The following is an 18,179-nucleotide window of genomic DNA, read 5'->3' as shown; positions in this document are numbered from 1 at the left end:
TCTAGGCTGGAGACCAGGTGGTTTTGTTCTTTCTGGTCCTGATGCCGAGGATCCACGCGTCCGGGAGGGTGGGGCACGGCTGCGCCACCTGCTGGTCCCAGCGCCTCCCGGTGGAGGGGCGCGCTGGGACAGCCCCCGCGGTGTGGGGTTTTCAAGTTACCCAGCCTGGGGCAAAGCCTCTGCTGCTGGGACACAGGAGCCCGTGGAGCGGGCAAGATCGTTCCTGCTTGTGGCAGAGCGGGTTGGGGTGTCTATATGGGACACCTCTCCAGAGCCCACCGGGTGCCAGCAACACTGTGGGGTGGGCGCTGCGGGGGGCTGAGCAGCTCCCTGGCCCCAGCTTCCTGATGCCAGGAGCCCCTCTGGCTGTGACAACCCCCAATGGCCCCTGGACACAGCCCAGGCCCCTTGGGCATAACTGACAGCCGGGGACACCCCTTGCTTGCTTTCTTCCTCAGCATCCTGGGACTTAATCTGGGTGGGGCTCGCGGTCCAGGGCCTGGTCACCATGCACGGCCACGCACGGGGTGTGGGGGCCGCGGACAGACTCCACGATTCCATCTACGGTAACAGCAGCTGCCTTGCCTTTCGAGGCTCAACCTACCTACTCCTGCAAGCGTTCTCCAAGTCACGACGCATGCTACCTCCGTGTTTAATTGCTGCTCTTCCTCTTAACGTGCCTCTGACAGGAATATTCAAAGACCCTATTTCTACCTCGTGTGGGATGGAGCAGTCATTACCAGTGACACACGTCTCGTCAAGTCACACGGAGAAGCCACCAGCTTCTCGGATGACATGTTGACAGCTGCTCCTCTTCTCTCCCTTCCCACTCCAGCCGTGGCTCCAACAGAAAGTTTCTGGGTCTTTCCTGAACACTTAGGCTGGGTGTGGGGCAGCGGCTCTGCAGGGCTGCTCGGTGACGGACACACCGGATGGAGTGAGACGATCTGGGGAGACCTAGAATGCACCTGTAGAAGTTTCTGGAACACAGGGCTCACGCCCCTGTGCCCCCCCAGTGCACTCTCCAAACAGGCTGTCAGCATCCTGTGGGCGGCACATGCTGAGTGCAGCGCAGACCCGAAGGGGGTGGGTGGGGTGGGCGGACTCCGGAGAATGGAGACTGGTCTTGCAGGGACTGAGTCACGTCCCCTAACCCCCACCTACCGGACGCCAGGAGTACCTGATCATCACAGCCGTAGTTTGTGACAGCCACAGATGTCCCCAGCATCAGGACCTGCCCTGCAAGTCGCGTGCTGGCCTGGCTCCCCCCCTCCCTGGGAAGCTTGTTTCCCGGACTGCAGGTGGCCACCCCGCTCATGCGCGACAGGTACAAAAAGGGGCCCCGAGGGTTACCCCGGGGAGAGTGAGGTGCCCTCATGGCTCTGCCCGTGATGCCGGGGGTCCAGGCTGGCCCCCGGAGCGCGTGAGTTGGGAAGCGAAGGCGCGGCAGAGACCATACAGGAGCAGCACGGGATCTGCGGTTTCTGGAATCACCTGTGACCCGACACAGGAAGTCAGCCGTCGACACGACTGACCCCTGGTGTGGGCCTGAGGCGGGCACTCGAGGCTGGGGGTTTCTGGGAGCTTGGGGCAGGAGGGCAGGGGTGGCGCGAAAGGTCACGGCAGAGTGGAGCAGAGGTCGTGATACCTGTTTATTCCCCACACGTTTCTTGTCACCATGGCTAGCACTCAAGTTAGGACACATCTCGCCAGACGTGGGACGACTGTGGGGCTGGCAGTGGCCCGTCTTCCCACTAGTTACCTACAACACACACGTACTGGGTCTACCCCGCAGACGGCCCGGACCATGGGGGAACCTCACACGATCCAGATGCCAACACTGGTGCCCACAGACCTGCCCCCCCCATCCTGCCCGAGTGGAAGCCGTGGGCACATCCGCAGTGGCCCCGTGTCCTGGGCGGGCTGTCCGGCCATGGCTGGCACTCCTGCCCCGCCGGGAGCAGCTTGGACGGCTGTCTGCCGATGTCAGGCCGAGGCGGGGGTGGGAGGCACCGGGGACCCCTGCTGGCCTCCCAGCCCTGAACGGGACAGGAAAGCCTGCCAGGGACCCAACACGCCTGCCGGCAGGATCGTCTGTGGACAGAAGGGCAGTGGGCTGGACACCCAGCTGCGGACGGGCTTGGGGTCAGTCGGTCAGGACTCCTGGGACAAGAGGCTCAGAGATGAGACACGTGTCCATCCAAATGCTTGACTGGAAGCCAAGTCCCAGTACCTGGTCCCGTGCACCCCAGGACGGTCCCACCACCGCTCCCAACAGGGGTGCAAGGTCACGGAAATCGTCCTTTAGGAAAATGTGTCTGAAGAGCTTCTCAAACGAAAACCCACGGTCTGAGGGGCACGGCGGCCACTGGCGCCCAGACCACGGCTGGCAGTGAGCTCATTCGAGCAGGGCGCGGCTGGGGAGGCCAAGGTCGACTCAGAATTGGCTTCTCATGTCTCCTCTGCAGACAGACCATGGGGCTGCAGAAAGGGGCTCTGGGAGCCACGGGTGTCCCCGACGCGGCTCAACACAAAACGGGCAGCTTCCTGGAGAGCGGCTCGAGGACGCCCCCAGCCCGGGGCGCTCTAGGAGACACTTCCACGACCGAGTTTTCGGGGGGCTGGGAGAGATCAGTGCTGGTCTGCGTTCACAGCTTGCTGGCTCTGTTTCGAGAAGGGTCTAGGGGCCACGGGAAACTACAAACAGGGAGGGGACGGCGGAGGGAGTAACAAAAATCCATCTTAACATGCGGGTCCGATTTCTGTTTCTTTTTCTCTCTCGGGTGGTCCAAGGGGAGAAGACGGCAAAACGCGCGGTGGCTCCGGTGGGTGGCTCCGGTCGGTGGGAAGGAGCTGGCGGCGCCGGAGGGCTGGGGGAGGAGGCAGGAGGGCCGCGAGTCAGCGCAGCCAGGACCTCCCCGCAGGCTCTGCGGCTGAGAACGCGCCAACGCTGGCAAAGGCGTTTTGCAGGTTAAGTTACGATGTACAACAAATGCAAAACGGATCTCAACTAGGTTTTTTTTTCCTCTTTAAGAATGCTTTGGGGGAGAAAAAGGAAGAAACACGAGCTCAAATAATTAACGTTCGATGCTGCCGGCGGGGCGGTCCGAGTGGTTTTCCTTGCTGCTCGGTGGTTTTGGCATTTAAAACCTCTTCAACTATTTCTTATTTTTTATGACCTGTACACCAGCGTGGGGCTCGAACTCATGATCCCAAGATCAAGAACTGCACCCTCCACAGACTCAGCCTGCCAGGTGCCCCGTCCTTTGAAGTTTTTAACAGAAAATCCCAGTACAGGAGACAGGACAGTGACGAGGTCTCCTGGGCACAGGGGGAGTCTAGCGGCCCGGGGAGGGGGTGGCCCCGAGCCAGCCGTGGCCACAGGGACCCTCAGTCTGTTTTCTAGCAATCCTGCCGTAACAGCTGCTTCCAGCAAACACACACACACCCAGGCGAGCCCCGGGCAGGGCGGGGCTGTCCGCCACCTCCCAGGGACCTGGCTGGCATTGCCGCGGCTGCCCCGGGGCTTCCCACACAACCGCGGCCTGCCGGCGCTCTGGCCGCTGCTGTGACACGGAACCCTAGGCGTGCAGCCCTCGTCTGCACAAGACCCACCTGAGTGACGGGCCACCCACAGACTCTCGCTGGAGGAGCAGGATGCGAGTGGAAAACACCTGGAAAGGGACCTGAGGATCCCAGACACCCCCCCCCCCCACGGAGACCCTCCCCACCTCATGGACCCAGAGCTGTCAAAAAGGGGTTTTCCCCACTCCATGGCCCACGGGGACTCACGTGGGCGGTCACTCCTGCTGGTCGTCATTGCTGGCACTGGGGGTCCGGCTCCGGATCTGACTCCGGAGCTGTTCTATCAACTCTGGGTTCTGCTGCTGCATCTGCTGGGCGAACTGCTGGCCGCTGCGGGAGGGCCGGGCCCAGGCTTAACCAGAAGCCCAGGGCACCCTTCTGGCCACGTCCCAGGCGTGTGCCCCCACAGGCAGTAGGACTACTCACTGGAGGACACGGGGCCCGAGAGCGAGCTCAGGGACACAGCACCTTGGTTCTTATGCTCGTGGGTGGAACCCCGCCCACTCCCCCACCCCCGCCTCGGGCCCCATGAAGCAGGTCTACTCACGCCTGGATGAGACTGGCCAGGTCGTTCTGTGAGGGGCTGGTGCCGGGAGTCCCCAGGGGGTTGTGGCCACCCGAAATCATGCCGGACATGCTGCAGGGGGAGCCCACGATGAGACCGCCAGCCTGGCTGGCCCACTCCCGCCGGGCCCTGCCCTGCCACCCGCGAGCAGCTGTGTTACTGGCCGGCAGCCCTCCGGGGGCCCAGCACCAGCCCGGCCCACCCCTCTCTGATGGCGGCTGCCGTGAACTCCACCAGCTCACTCAAGAACAGCCTTTGTTTTTGGCTTAGAAACAGGGGTCTTCAACCAGGGGCCACGGGGCCACGTCCGGGGATGCTGGGCTGCCCCCATGGTACCCTGGATGTCCGGAGGGTGCCCTGCCCCGACAGCAGCGGTGCTGCGGAGAAGCTGGGCTTTAAGGTTTGACCACAGCCTGGCAGTTCTTCAGTAAGTAAAACAGAATCACCGCATACCCGGCCATCCCGCTTCTGGGTGTGGACCCAGAACAGCTCCCGACACGCAGGGAGAGAACCGGATGCAGACGGCCACATGGGGTGTGAGTCCACACATGTAACACGCCCAGATCAGGCTCCTTCACGGACGGGAAGGGGGCTCGTTCACGGGGACCGGGGGCTGGGGAGGTAGGACAGTGCCTCTAATGGGGACAGGGACTCTTTATGGGGTGATGGAATGTTCTGGCATGGAATGGTGATGGTTGCACAGGTGCATGTACTTAACGCCGCTGTACCGTAAACCCTAAAATGGTTAAAATGGCCAAATTCTGTTACGTGCATCCTGTCGCAATAAAAAAATAAATGTGACCCCAGACCCCAAGGAAGACGGCGGTCACTTACAGCTGCTGGACCTGCGGGTTGTTCATTAGGTTGGACGCCTGAGGAAAGAACACGTCGTCAGACGCGGCGCGCGCCAGCCACACAGCGTGCTCGCGGGGCCTGCTCGACGCCCCTCCCGACATCCGCTCGCCCACGGTTTACCGCTTTGATCCTGCTCGGATCTTGTCCCTCTTTAGGACCCATTTTAGGAGTGGCCGAGCGGGACACTGCAAGCGGCCTGCCTGGCATGGCTCACCTCCACGAGGGGCCAGAGTTGAGGTTCTTGGCTCTGTGGCCCAGGCTCTGCCCCGACCACCCACCCGGGTCGCCACCGACGGACGGCGGTGGTCGTGCCCCAACACGACTACAGATTCCGGCTGGTCGCCGACCCCAGGTTCAGGAGATCAAGAGCCGTGGCCACGGCCAGTCTGAGTCCTCCTGCCCCGCGGTGGGCTCGTGCACTCCACGCCAGCCCCCGGCAGTGCCCGGCTGTCCTGCCGGCCTGCGGACAAGGTGCCGCCCCCACCGATGGAGGCGGCCGGCAGCCCCTGGTTGCCCCGCGGGGATCTCTCTCTAGTGGGGACCCTGGGCCCTGAGGCGCGGTGAGGGAGCCCCACTGTGGACATGCCCGTGTGGGTACCAGCCCCGCACAGAACTAGTGCTTCCGGCCTTAAGTCGGGGTCTCATTAGGGGGTGGTGCTGCCCCCTGGGACATGGGGTGCTGTCCGGGGCCATCTGTGGCTGCCACACGGGGGCTGCTCCCGGCGCCGAGGGGGTGGGGCTGGGATGCTGCTCCGCCCATGGCACCCCGGTCACCGCCCCAGCGGGGGCAGCCCTGGCCCAAGGCAGGCGTACACAAGTGGACACAGGCGCGGGGCCAGGCCCCAGGGGAGGCGGGAGCGCAGGTTACCATGCTCATGAAGCTGGGGTTGTTGAGCAGGCCAGCGATGTCAAAGCTGCCGACGCCTCCTGTCTGTGGGGACAAGAAGAGCCCTGGTGAGTGATCATAGGACCATGACACCGACCCCTAATCGGAGACGGACGATCCCCCAGGGGGGCGGCTGGGATCCTGAGAGGCCTCGGCTCAGATGTCCTCTCACCCAGGAGCCAGGCCTCACGGCCAGACACCACCACGTCCAAGGCGCGTGCCCTGGGGTTGATTGCTTGGGAAAAGTACCACGTGAGGCTCAGACATCTTGGGCCCCCGCGCAGCCTGGAGAGCCCTCGGGGTGAGAAGTTCCCAGAGAATAATCACCCACCAGTCCACGGCCCACACCCCCAGCCCGACTGCCCCGGACTCCGATGGGGGTACTCGTCTGGGCTGTCCTAAGCCCAGGTCCCCGGTTTCCCACGGAAACCGGCCCACACCTCTCGGCTCCCACCCGCTCCCTTCCTGGGGCTGCTCACGGGACTCGGCGTCTCCCTCAACTTCAGCTCGGCTATCTTGAGGTTCGACTTGTAGGTCTCGTTGTCGGGATCCAGCTCCAAGGCCTTCTTGTAGTAGGCCACAGCCTCGGTGTGCTTGTTCAAGCTGGAGAGCGCGAGGCTGCGGGAGATACGGCAGCGCGTGGGGAGGGGCCTGGGAGGCTGCCCGCCGCGGCCTGGCGTCTGCTGGGGACGGCCTGAGAGGGCCCCGGGGGCAGAGAGGATGGACGTGTGGAAAGAACGCAAAGGCACAAGGGCTAGCGCCCGAGAGGACCCACAAAACGGGGCAGCCCAGAGGAGGGGCGCAGAGGCAGAGGGCAGGGTGGTCGCACGTGGCCAGCCTGTTCCTGGCACAGAACTCTTCAAGTCCTGCACCTCCCAGGTCACAGGCCCTCCTGGTTTCCTAACGAGCCCCTCTGATCACACCTGAGTTTATGCTCATGCGGTGACCTGGGGCTGGCGGCCAGGAAGACCAGATCTGGGATCTGGATCCTGTGACCCCCACACTGCCGGGAGGGGAGACGGCTGGAGAATGAAACTGAACAATGAGATACGGAGAAGGTCCCTGTTGGTGACGGCATCACACCCCATTCCAGGGGGACAGAACTCCCACCCGAGGACCCTCCTGTGAAGCCCTTCGTCTGCATCCTCTACGAGAATGCACAAGTGCATTCCAGCAAAACACAGGAGCACAGGGGAGCGAGCCGTGGGACTGATCCAGCAGCTGGGTCGGAAGGAGGGGAGGTCCAGATTCAGGACACGTGAATGGGGCCGAGTCCGGGCTCTGTCCACGCAGAGACTCAGGACTGCAGGTCGGCAGGTGGTGGAGAGTGGGGGGTGGTCCCTCCCCCTGGGGCACTCACCCCATCCTGCCGTAAGCTTTGCTGTAGGACGGGTCTATGCAGATGGCTCGCTCGCAGTCCTGCACAGCCCCAGTGTAGTTCCCCAGTTTGCTGTAGGCCGCGGCTCTGGGGACACAAAGCAGGGCGGGGCTTGCTCACTGCCAAGGAGGAGCCTTTTGGGGAGGAGCCTAGGCCTCCCAGTCAGTGGGGGGGGGGGTGGGGGTGGAGGGGGTGGGACACAGGGCCGCCAAAGGCCTCCGTCCGCGGAGCACCTGTGCTGGGGGCTGCACCAGCCTCCAGGGGAAACTGAGGCTGGAGGCCAAGCTGCTGGGCTCGACGATGCTGTGACGGGACCGGGATCCGAACCCCGAGTCCATGGGCCCAGCACCCAGGCTCCGCCCACCGTCGGGAGCCGGTGCCCGTTCTAGGTCAGGAACTAGACACTAACTCATCCCCCGCGCGAGCCCTGTCCAAGCTCTCGGGGTCTCCTCTCACGCCAGACGGCCTCTCAGACGGTTTCAGGTTTTAACTGCACTTGGCGATTCCCCACATTCTGAAGCCCAGAAAGGCATCAGGTAGAAATACCGAGCAGGTAGGCCGGCGGAGGGCGTGTGGGGGGTTCCCGGACTACATGTGCGACTTTCCTGCCAACCTATTCGCGTTACTGCCCCCAAGAGTCAAAAGCAAGAAACTACAGTGACAAGCAGCTCTAGCTTAGCAACAGTGCACAGCGTGCGGCACCCCCGGCCCCCGCCACCCACTGTCGGCTCCCGGGGCCGGTGCCCTGGAGCGCGACCCTGCGTCTACTCCGCATTCCAGAGTCTGCCTCGTCAGCATGACGGTCCGTCCTGGGGGCCGGGGCAGAGCCGAGGCAGCTTTTCCTGTAAAACGACCAGCCAGGGGTGCCTGGGGGCTCTGTTGTGGAGTGTCTGCCTTCGGCTCAGGTCATGGTCCCAGGGTCCTGGGATCGAGTCCTGCGTCGGGCTCTCTGCTCAGTGGGGACCCTGCTTCCCTCTCCCACTCCTCCTGCTTGTGTGCCCTCTCTCTCACTGTCTCCCTCTGTTAAATAAATAAAATCTTAAAAAGGGGAAAAAAAAAAAAGAGAGAAAGGACCAGCCAGACGCGGCTTCCCACGGCTATGCTGCCGTGACCGTGGGCGGGAGACGTCACGCGTGGTCTGGCTTATTTCCTTGCCGCAGCATCTGTGCAGAAGGCTGCCCCCGATTTTAACCTAATGCTGTGCTCAGCTCCTGTGGACCCGGGCTGGCCACCTGCCGCTGACCTGGGGCTCTGGCCGAGGGATCAGCAAGCGCCAGTACGAACGCCCTCCCGAGCGCACCCAGCCAGCACCTGTTACAGAAATAGACGGCGTTGGCCGGGTTCAGCTCGATGGCTTTGCCGTAGAAGTGCACAGCGGCTTCAAAGTTCTCCACTTTCATCTGCTCGTTTCCTAAAGAGAAAAAGAAAACAGCGTGCGCCCCGCTGCTCCCGTCAGGCCCAAGGGCTCTGGGCATCAGGGCAGCTCTCCGGGGGCTTCTCTGAAGGGGTGAGAAGACTTTGGGGACCAGGCTGCAACACTCAGACGCAGGCTCCGGTGGGGGGTGGGCCGGTGGAGAGGGCGATGATGTGGTTTGCGTCTGGCATCCTGGGGCTCTGGCCTGAGATGGCCCTCTGACAACCGTCCCTGCTTTGGCTGCGACATTTGAAGACATAAGCCTCTAATACAGTCACTTTTGCTCCTTGGAAGTAACCAAGTTTCACGAAGTGCAATTCAAATAATCTAAAACGCACATTTTCCAAGTGTACAACTCAATGGTTTTTAAATATTCACAGGTGTCCATCACCATAATCTAATTCCAGAACATTCTATCACCCTCAAAAAGCACTGGTGACCCTATCAGCAGCCACCAGCCCACCCCCTCCCCAGCCTCTGATACACACTAACTCATTTCTGTGTCTGTGGAGGAGCCTGGTCTGGGCGTGTCACATGTGTGGACTCACACCCCATGTGGCCTCCTGTGTCTGGTTCCCTTCCTGAGTGTTGTGGGCTCAGGGTCCGTCCCTGGGGCAGCGTGTGGGGGCATATTGCCTGTTTGTGGCCAAGGGACACTTCAAAGTATGAACAGGTCACTCTTTGTTTATCTTTTTATCCCATTTATGGGTATTTGGGCTGGTCCACCTTTTGGCTGCTGCGGACACAGCGCATCTCTCCTGGGCCCATACTTGGGGAGGGTAGCGGCTGGGCCACGTGCCCAGTGTGACCACTGGGAACTGTCAGCCACATCCCCACATCCCCACGGGCCATGTGGGCGGGCCCTGCTCTCCGCACATCTTCACCCCGTGCACTCGGTGGCCCCCGTCCCCCGGAGCTGTGTGCTGTGCGGGTTTTCATGCACCGCTCCCCGCTACAGCGGCCGCCGCCCCGGGTGCCAGCCCGCCCCCGCCAGCCCCGCAGGCCAGGTGGGTGAGGGACCTGGCGCCGATGCGACCGTCTCGTCTCACCTTCTGTTTTGAGGCGCTCTGCCTCAGCCGAGTCCTCCTCTGAAGGTGGGGTTCGCTCGGGGCTCCTCAGATCCTGCGGCACCTCCTGGCCCCAAAATGTTGAGCTGCTTGAGGGGTGGCGGGCCACCTGACTGCCCGACTCCCCCACACCCCACACCCCCGGCCTCCCTTCTGCTCAGGGCCGCCCGAGAGGGCAGCTGAGCTCTAAGGGAGGGAACCTGGGGCCACGGTGGCTGCAGGCAGCTCCCTACTGCCCCGTCCGTGAGCCGGGAACCCCGCTCCACGGTGCTGGTCTGGGGGAAACACGGGCCTGCACAGGTGCTGCGGAGCCCCCCCGCCCATGCTCGCTGTGACTACCGCTCTGGGAAGCCCAGAGACTCACCTTGCCTGCGGCGGCTGCTTCAAATATTTCCGGAAGGGTCTGAGGGAGAGCAAGGTCATGGTCTTCCACGGTCACCCCAAAAGCGGTCTCCAGGCACTGGATTGCAACTGTGTGAACGGGACATATGCATTTTCTTCTGGACGCAGCCCAGACTTTGGGACTTTGGGGCTCAGAGGGAGTCCCTCCCCGACGAAACCCAGGTCAAGGCCTGGCACGTAGCAGAAGCCAAAACGCCATCTCCCACCCTATCGCCGTGGGCGGAGCCAACTGGACACCAAGGGGCTGGTGGCAGCGTCTGGGCAGAGGGCCGCTCAAGTGCCCGCCCGGCCTGGGCTCCTCACCCCCCAGCCCCAGCAGCTTCCACCCTCTTTAGGGAGAGAGCCTTTCTCCTCTCATCAGGGGAGTCGCACTCATGGGGTGGGAAGAATGTTCTGGAACCACCCCTCGATGAAGCAAGGGGAGATGACCAGAACACCCGCAGGAGGCCGGGCCTGGCTCTGTGCGGCGGGAGGGCGGGCGGCGGCCCACACGTACCCTCCAAGCTCTCCTGGGCGTCGGACGAGAGCCCCCCGTGCCGGAGCTGGTCGTGCAGGAACCGGATGATGGCGTAGGCCAGGCGCTTCTTGTTATCCATCTTGAGACAGGAAGGGACCACGCCTCGGGTTTTCAGGATCTGCAGACCCAAGTCAAGGGTGTGAGGCGTGCAGACGGAGGGCATGGGTGTTGCGGAGACAGTGCCCATGGCACCTGCCATTCCAGGCCCCCCCAGACCGCCGGGCCCCGGCTCACCAGGCCTGCGCCGGCCTTGGCCCCGAGGAACACACTCGAAGTGCCTGGCCCAGTCTACCTGCAGCACAAGTGAGGGGAAACGGTTATGACCCGTGTCACAGCTGAGCCTCGAGGCTCCCCGGGAGGAGGAGCACGCCCAGCCATCCTGCCTCCTCCTTCTGAAGAAGGCCCCGCGGCCTTGGCCGCCACCACCGTTTCACAGACGCAGCGGCACCAGGGGGCTCCCAGGGATGCGGAGGGCTGGCCCACAAGCTAGTCCTGGAGGTCTCCGAACCCTGATTTAGCTGAGCACAACGCAGCCCCAGTCCCACCGGCTTCTGCACTCAGACTGAGGAACAAGGTCATGGGGGTAGGAGGGCCCGAGACAGCTGGGGTCAGGGGAGGAGGGGCCCAGAGCAGACCAAGTGGGCCCAGAGGCACGGAGCCCCTTGCAGGCCATCCGAGGGCCTCTCCTGATCCCTCTGCCGTGTGCTGCACTCCCAGGCCAGGAGTGGTCCTGCCTCAGGGACTCTGGGCCGTGTCTGGGCGTCTCTGGTACTCCTGGCACCGGGCGGTGAGGGCCTCTGCTCAGCCCCGGCTCCCAGAATATCCACACAATGGAAAACTATCCTGCTCTAGGGTCAGCAGTGCCCAGGGGAGAGCCCTGCTCTGGAGCGTTGCAGGCATGAGGGGTCTGCTACCCGAGGGTCTCTGATGGGTCCGGCCCGTCACAGCACCGTCTCACCCCTCCACACCACGACCTCCACGGCCGCTCCCGCCGAAAGGCAACAGGCTGGGGACAGGGATCTGGGAGGAGGGGCTGAGGCCGCTCAGGTCCACGTGCACAGCCAGAACCCGCAGCAGGAAGCGCCTCAGTCTCCCCAAAACACCTTCGGGGGTGAACGGCCTGCGCCCCACAGAAAACAAGGAGCAGGCCTCCTGACCACCTTCTCATGAACCTGTCATCGGACACTATAGTTAAAGCGGGGAAGAGCCCGTCACGTGGCCCCGGCTCTCACGGGGAGACGGTGCCAGCGCGGGGGCGGGGGGCCACCGGACAAGGGCAGGCGAGACACTCGGTGCCGGCCGTGCACAGAGAGCTCGGGCTCCGGATCCCGGAATCTACGTCCACCCACAGTTGCCTCTTAAGGAGAGGGGGTCAGATACAGGCCACAGGGCGGGAGTCCACGCATGTGACACGTCCAGAACAAGCACATCCGTGCACGGGAAGGGGGCTCGTGGGGGCCGGAGGCTGGGGGAGGCGGGAATGATGGCTGATGGGGATCGAGTTTCCTTTTGGGGTGATGGAATGTTCTTGACTTTCAGGAAGGGGACAGTCGCACTATGAATACACACCAAAGTCTACTGAACTTTAGGGTACGTGAATTATACCTCAAAACACCCGTATTCTGTAAAGCTGGTGAAGAAATTAAAGCTCTGTGAGGATGGTAACAGCTCCCCATTTCTGGACACATTAAGCTGGCACGCACCCGTGGCCGGAGACTCCCTAGAACTGGAAGGTCTGGGATCAGGACAGGCCGGTGCTTGGAGGACGGCTGGCCGGTCCCAGACCAGAGGACCTCAGGGGCGAGAGAGGCTCACAGAGACCAACCCCCTCAATCCATTCATTTTGGGGGAAATCAAGCCCCAGAAGATGAGTCCTGGTCCCCAGCTGAGAAATCTAGAGAGCAAACCAGTCAGTCTGCTCACCTCCACCTAAGAAGAAATGACTGACACGTCAGACTGTTTTCATTTTAGGCGTCTGTCTCGGCAGCGGCAGATTTACAGCAGCTGACAGACACGACCCCGGTGTCCGCCACGGGCGAACGCATCAGCACAGTGCGGTCCGTCCACATGCGGGAACATGGTCCAGCCTCAGGAAGGGAGGGACCCTCACCCCTGCCACCAAGCGGAGGGACCGCAGGGACACGGGGCTCGGTGAGAGCGGCCAGACCCAGAAGGACCCGTCCCGCAGGACCCCACTCCCAGGAGGCCCAGAGGAGTCCCGTCCGCACAGAGAGGAGAGGGTGGGAGCCGGGGCTGGGGAGTCCGTGCTTCGTGGGGACAGAGTCTCCGAGTGGGGGGAGGGACAGTTCTGGAGCCGGAGGGCGGAGGGCCGCGGGCCGGTGTGCGTGTGCTCTCCGCTGCGGAGCTGTGTGCTTACGGACAGTTAAGGGTGTCTGGGGGGCTCAGTCATTGAGCGTCTGCCTTCAACTCAGGTCATGATCCCAGGGTCCTGGGATCGAGCCCCATGTTGGGCTTCCTGCTCAGTGGGGAGCCTGCTTCTCCCTCTCCCACTCCCCCTGCTTGTTGTTCTGTCTCTCGCTGTCTCTCTATCAAATAAAGAAAGAAAAACTTTAAAAAAAAAAAAAAGGTTATGAAAACGCTAAACTATGCTATGCGTATCTTAACATAATTAGAATTTTGTTTCCTTTTGTTTTCGAAGTCTGAGGTCCTCCCCTTCAGACAAACGGTCTCGGGCCCTTCGTGTGCTGTGTTCTAAGTCAGGCCTCGAGAGTCACGGCTGGGCAGCTGCCTGTGGGGATCGAATCTTGAGTTCTTAAGTCACATAAGTGGCTACATCCCACCTCTGGGCTCCAGGCACCAGTTCTGGGGGTGCTTCCCCTCCATTCCCACGGGTCACTCATTCTGGGCTTTACGCAGTCACGCGTGTGTATGCCAGGACGGGACTCCGTCTCCCCTCCCAGGGAACGGATACGAGTCCTGATGGTGCTGGGCGCTTGCTCAAGAGCGGACTGAGAAAGGAAACCTGGTCTTCGGCAGACGCTTCCCACCCTCCTGGTCTGGCTGGTGAGAGGGGGCGGGGAGGGCAGGGTGTGAGACTATTGAGGCAGGCAAGGGATCGAAAACCTAAAGACCCAGTCACGCTCCTTTCTGGCACACTTCCGGTCCTTCCCATGCCCCCAGCCCCTGGAGCCTCAGGGCCTTTGCACGAGAGGATCCCCTGCTCCCAACAGACTTGAAGCACCGTGGTCTGATTTCCCTGGCATAAGCTCTCACTGCCTCCTTCCTGGGCTTCTCCTGGTCTGTTGCTTGGTCTTCTTTCAAGTGCTGGCCCCTCCAATGCGACTCACTGTTTAGTCGGAGCCCCTTGGAGCCTGCCCTGGGCCTGGCGTACGGATGCCAGGCCACGGAGGCCGGATCCGCCTGGAGGACCAGGGCCTGGAGTCATGTCACAGGTCCGGCCATTTCTGTCCGAGGCCCGTTCCGTTTCTCCTCCCCCACCCTAAGCAAAGGGATGCTCTTTGTCCCATCTGGAAGAGTCCCAGCCAATGCCCTCACTCTCCTCTTCCACAAAATGGGTTAACAAGGGCGTCCTTGCCAGCTGTGACAAGAATTCACCACCCCATGCAGGGTTTCGCTACCTCGGCACTATCGACACCAGGGGCTGGGCTGTTCTTTGCTGGGGGGGCAGCTGTCCTGTGCAGTGCCGAGTGGTAACAGCATCCCTGGTCTCTGTCCACTGTGCCCAAGGTAAGGGACAGAATCTCCTCGGGGTAATACCCCTCAGGTCAAGGGGTTCCACTGACCCCCAGGAGTGTCTGAGTTCTGTAACCACGTGACTCCTGAGGTCCTGGGACACTACACACATTGAAATGCGCACACTGAGCGCAGACGCCAGGGTCGCCCTGGTTTGTACCCTCTGACCCCGGGGGATTTACTCTGGTGTCCAGAGTGAGCAGGCACCAGACTCAGTACTTTCCCAAATCATCAAGGCAGGGTCTCTTCCGCTTGGCCCTAACATTAGGGGCAGGTCACTCTCAATGGGGGCGTCCTGAGCACCGTGGGGTTCAGCATCCCCGGCCACACCCCTTCAATGCCAGGAGCACCCCCTCCACAGAGGTAACAACCACAGATGTCCCCAGACATGGCCAAACCACCCAGCTGAAAATCACTGAAACTCCAAGTGGGAAAAATAAAGGCTCTAAATCAGTAGAAGCGAGATGTTTTTTTTCTGGCCAAAGAACTTTGCTCTAAGCTTTCTGAAAACCTTCTGTTTGCACATTTTGGGCTTGGGCCCTGCAGCCAAGGAAGCCCGGGTCCTCAGCCGAGGAAGGTCCCCAAGGCGCGAGGAGGAGCCCGCACGCCGTCCGACACGGGCTCCACACAACGTTGCTTCCTTGTGCGACAGTCTGCGGGTCTTACCCACGCGTGGCTTTTGAGATGAAGCACCTTCCGCTCCCCACAAAGTGGGGCCCAACAAAACACGGGGACAGCACTTCTCCTCGTCCCCTACCAGGCACCCAGAGCCTGCAGAACAATCCCAACTTGTAGGGCTTTGGCTGCTGGACAAAAGTCTCCGAGAAGGCCTCCTCTCTGAACAGTGAGGGCTTTATGAGCTCCCAGCACCGCCGAAGTGCCAGGCGAGCCTGGGCAGGGGGTATCTCGGGGCCAGCTCCTCCGGTGGTCTTCACGGTCCCTTCCGGCTCTCAGTCCACCTTCTCATTTCCTCATTTTATTTTATTTTTCTAAACATTTTATTTATTTATTTGACAGAGATCACAAATGGGCGGAGAGGCAGGCAGAGAGGAGGGAAGCAGGCTCCCCGCTGAGCAGAGAACCCGATGTGGGGCTCGATCCCAGGACTCTGAGACCATGACCTGAGCCGAAGGCAGAGGCTTAACCCACTGAGCCACCCAGGCACCCCGATTTCCTCATTTTAAAAATAACAACAACTTCTACTTCTTTGATTTGCCTGCCCAGAACTGGTCAAGGGGGAAAAAAACCGCGTGTTTTTCCACCCTGGACGGTGGAGTGCCCACTGCTGAGGGCTGCCTGCCTCCAGCCTGCACCCAGAGCTCGGCCCACAAACAGCAGCGTGCGAAGCCAGTGCCCCGGTGCCCTCTCTGGTCCCAGCACACCCCCGGTGTCCAAGCAAGGGCTGTCCCAAGGCTTGAGCCCACCACCCTCACCACAGCCTGCTGTCTTCTAAAACGCCGCCAGAATGTCCTGCATCCTTGAAGACCATCAAAAGCTCCTGAAACTTCACAAATGCACATGGGAAGCCCTTCACCAAACGCTCAGTGTCTCCACTCAAACCCAGCCGCTCACCGTTCCTCCAGCCCACCTGGAAACTCTTGATTCCCTAAAACACTGAGCTGCAAAGTTATCTCAGAGCTAGACGCCCTCTTTTTCCAGCAAAGTCCAAGCACCAGCCTAATCACTGGCCCAGACGGCTTTAAACCCGTCTGTCGTCTGACCCCGGGCCTCACCCAGACTGTGAGCACGGGACAGACGTCTTCGCTTTCACCCTCGCACTCAGCAGTGTCTGATCCGTAGGGTCCTGGGAAACGGTGAGATCCCTGTCAAACCCAGAGCCCCTGACCAAGTTCCCAGGGAAGCCCGGAGGAGACAACAAACCCCGGGCCTCGCCTGCCTACTGACGACTGCCTTCATTCCTACAACCCCCTTGCTGAGCATCTCCCACAGAGGCCAGTGCTGGGTCTTGGACCCCCCCCAAAAAAGGGGGGGGGGACAAAGTAAGTCAGACAACGTAATCTCGCAGTCTGGGGGGGAGGCAACCCCACTTACAGCCGCTCGCCCGTCCTCAAAGACCGATGGTGAACCGCAGGTGAAACCCTTGGCGCGTTGAGCGCTTTCCCGGCCCCGCGCTCAGCGCAGCCCCCGGAAGGGGTCCGCGATCACTTTCTGAAAAGGGCCACAGGACTCCTGTGGAAACCGCGCACCTTTGTTCTTGGGCAAAAGCTGTCCCCAGTTTTGTGACGGGGCGCCCCACCCCCCACTTCACTTACAGAAACAGGCTGCAGCTGGATTGGGCCTGCTCACAGCCAGCCAAGCCCCTGGGTTGTTTGCGCCAATCCCCATTGTACAGAAGGAAAAACTGAGGCTCTGAAAGATAGGGGGGCTACCCGAGGTCATCCAGCTTAGAAGACCCAAACCAGGAACTCTAGGCCCAGCAGTCAGATTCCAGAGCCTAAATTCCGAAGCGCCCTTTCCTCTCCCCGCAAAACCTTCACGTGATCTCGTGAGTTCATCCCCCACCCCCTTGTGTGCCGCTCAGGCCGGCGGAGAAGCCCTGGTCCCGGGGAAGGTTTAACTCCCCGCTGTGGACACTGTGACGGTTCCCCGTGGGGAAGTCCGGGGCACCCCGGGGGTGTTGGGCGGCATCCTTGTGCCCCACCTACTTGCTGCCAGGAGCTCACCCAGTCGTGGCAACAACAAATGACCCCCAGACATTGCCCTGCGTCCTCCAGGGCGACAAAACCTCTGGACTGGGAAGAGGAAAAGCAGACAGCCCAACCAGACCCAGAAAACCACAGGGAGCCGGGCCGTCGTCCCGCGTCCGGGGTGCAGACTGCACACACTTTCCCGCACCTAATACACCAGCCATTCTCCAGCCAACTCTTAACAAGCAGCAGGAAGCTGAGCAGAGCATGACCTGCTCATTAACCTCGCAGAGAGCCTAGGAAGCACGTTCTTCTGGGGTCCCTGCTGCACAAGACACGCGCCGCTCAGAGGGAAGCGATGGGCCCCGGCTCGGGCAGCCAGGAGAGGGGTGCAGCCGGTCCTCGCCCGGCTCCTTCCCGCCGCCAGCACAACCGACAGAAGCCCCGGGCTGGGAAAGGCCGAACCACCGCGGACCCCACCGAGCTCTCACTCTGCGCTGGCCCCAAGACCGCCACCCCTCACCCCGCACCCCAACCAATCAGGCAGGGACCGTGAGGACGCCCATCTTACTGCGGGGGAAACTGAGGCTCCGGGGAGCCAAGAGGCTGGCCAGGTGGAGGGTGGCGGCGCTGGGAAAGGACCCCGACCCGCGCCCCACGAACGGGGTCCCCATTCAAAGGGACTGTGTTTCCGGGAAGCAGAAGACACCCTCACTGCTAGCGGGGCACTTCCGACTCCTGCTGTCCACCCACGGGCCTGCGCCCAGCATCTCCCGGGCCTGGGGTCCGGGGTAGGATGACCAGGGCCGGCGAAGGCCTGCCCGACGCCACCTGCCTCAGTTTCCCCTTCGCGCCGCCCACTCACAGCAGCCAGTGGATTGCGGGATCCTCGCCCCAGACCAACCGGTCTTTACGGGCCCTGGAGGCCCGGGAGTTCCGAGCCGCGGACCCCCGGCCCACCCCGCTCAGCGCCGGACCCCGCTACGACTCACCTCTCAGGCGGCCGAACGCCGACCCACCGACGGCTGCGCCTGCGCACCGCGGCGCTGCCCGGCCCCGCCCCCGGCCGCGACGCCTGCGCGGAAGGAGCCGGCTCCCGTTGTGTTTTCTTCTGCGCAAGCGCATTAATGATCGAGGCGGGCGTGGGG

The 18,179-nt window shown here is 62.1% G+C and overlaps 1 protein-coding gene across 4 annotated transcripts; it reads right to left on the bottom strand.

Moving 5' to 3' along the window:
* Nucleotides 1-1,639: 1,639 nt before the first annotated feature.
* SGTA (small glutamine rich tetratricopeptide repeat co-chaperone alpha) lies at nt 1,640-18,179 on the bottom strand. Of its 4 annotated transcripts, XM_013048766.2 has the most exons (13): nt 18,024-18,089; nt 10,904-10,961; nt 10,649-10,787; nt 10,115-10,221; nt 9,733-9,817; nt 8,581-8,680; nt 7,252-7,356; nt 6,371-6,509; nt 5,874-5,936; nt 4,985-5,022; nt 4,133-4,222; nt 3,793-3,915; nt 1,640-2,870 (listed from the first exon to the last, which is right to left on the bottom strand). In XM_013048766.2, the coding sequence occupies exons 3-12, from the start codon at nt 10,746-10,748 to the stop codon at nt 3,801-3,803; spliced, it is 942 nt and encodes a 313-aa protein (XP_012904220.1). In that variant the 5' UTR covers nt 10,749-10,787; nt 10,904-10,961; nt 18,024-18,089; the 3' UTR covers nt 1,640-2,870; nt 3,793-3,800. The 4 variants fall into 4 exon arrangements, with proteins under 4 accessions (XP_012904220.1, XP_012904219.1, XP_004778028.1 ...); XM_013048765.2 differs by lacking the exon at nt 10,904-10,961 and having other exon boundaries at nt 1,640-3,038; nt 18,024-18,179; XM_004777971.3 differs by lacking the exon at nt 10,904-10,961 and having other exon boundaries at nt 1,640-2,950; nt 18,024-18,179.

This window comes from Mustela putorius, unplaced genomic scaffold, assembly GCF_011764305.1.
Source record: "Mustela putorius furo isolate JIRA1106 unplaced genomic scaffold, ASM1176430v1.1 tig00000095_pilon_pilon_pilon, whole genome shotgun sequence".
In the NCBI taxonomy this organism is placed as follows: Eukaryota; Metazoa; Chordata; class Mammalia; order Carnivora; family Mustelidae; genus Mustela; species Mustela putorius.
The sequence above is the reverse complement of the archived record's forward strand: the minus strand, read 5'-3'. Positions and strand labels throughout refer to the sequence as shown.

Excerpts from the sequence above, each read along its gene's own strand:
- SGTA (XM_013048765.2), bottom strand. The coding sequence starts at position 10,748 with ATGGATAACAAGAAGCGCCTGGCCTACGCCATCATCCGGTTCCTGCAC. Across the intron at positions 9,818-10,114 it reads AAGCAGCCGCCGCAGGCAAG|GAGGTGCCGCAGGATCTGAG; the intron begins GTGAGTCTCTGG and ends TTTTGGGGCCAG. Across the intron at positions 8,681-9,732 it reads AGAGCGCCTCAAAACAGAAG|GAAACGAGCAGATGAAAGTG; the intron begins GTGAGACGAGAC and ends TTTTCTCTTTAG.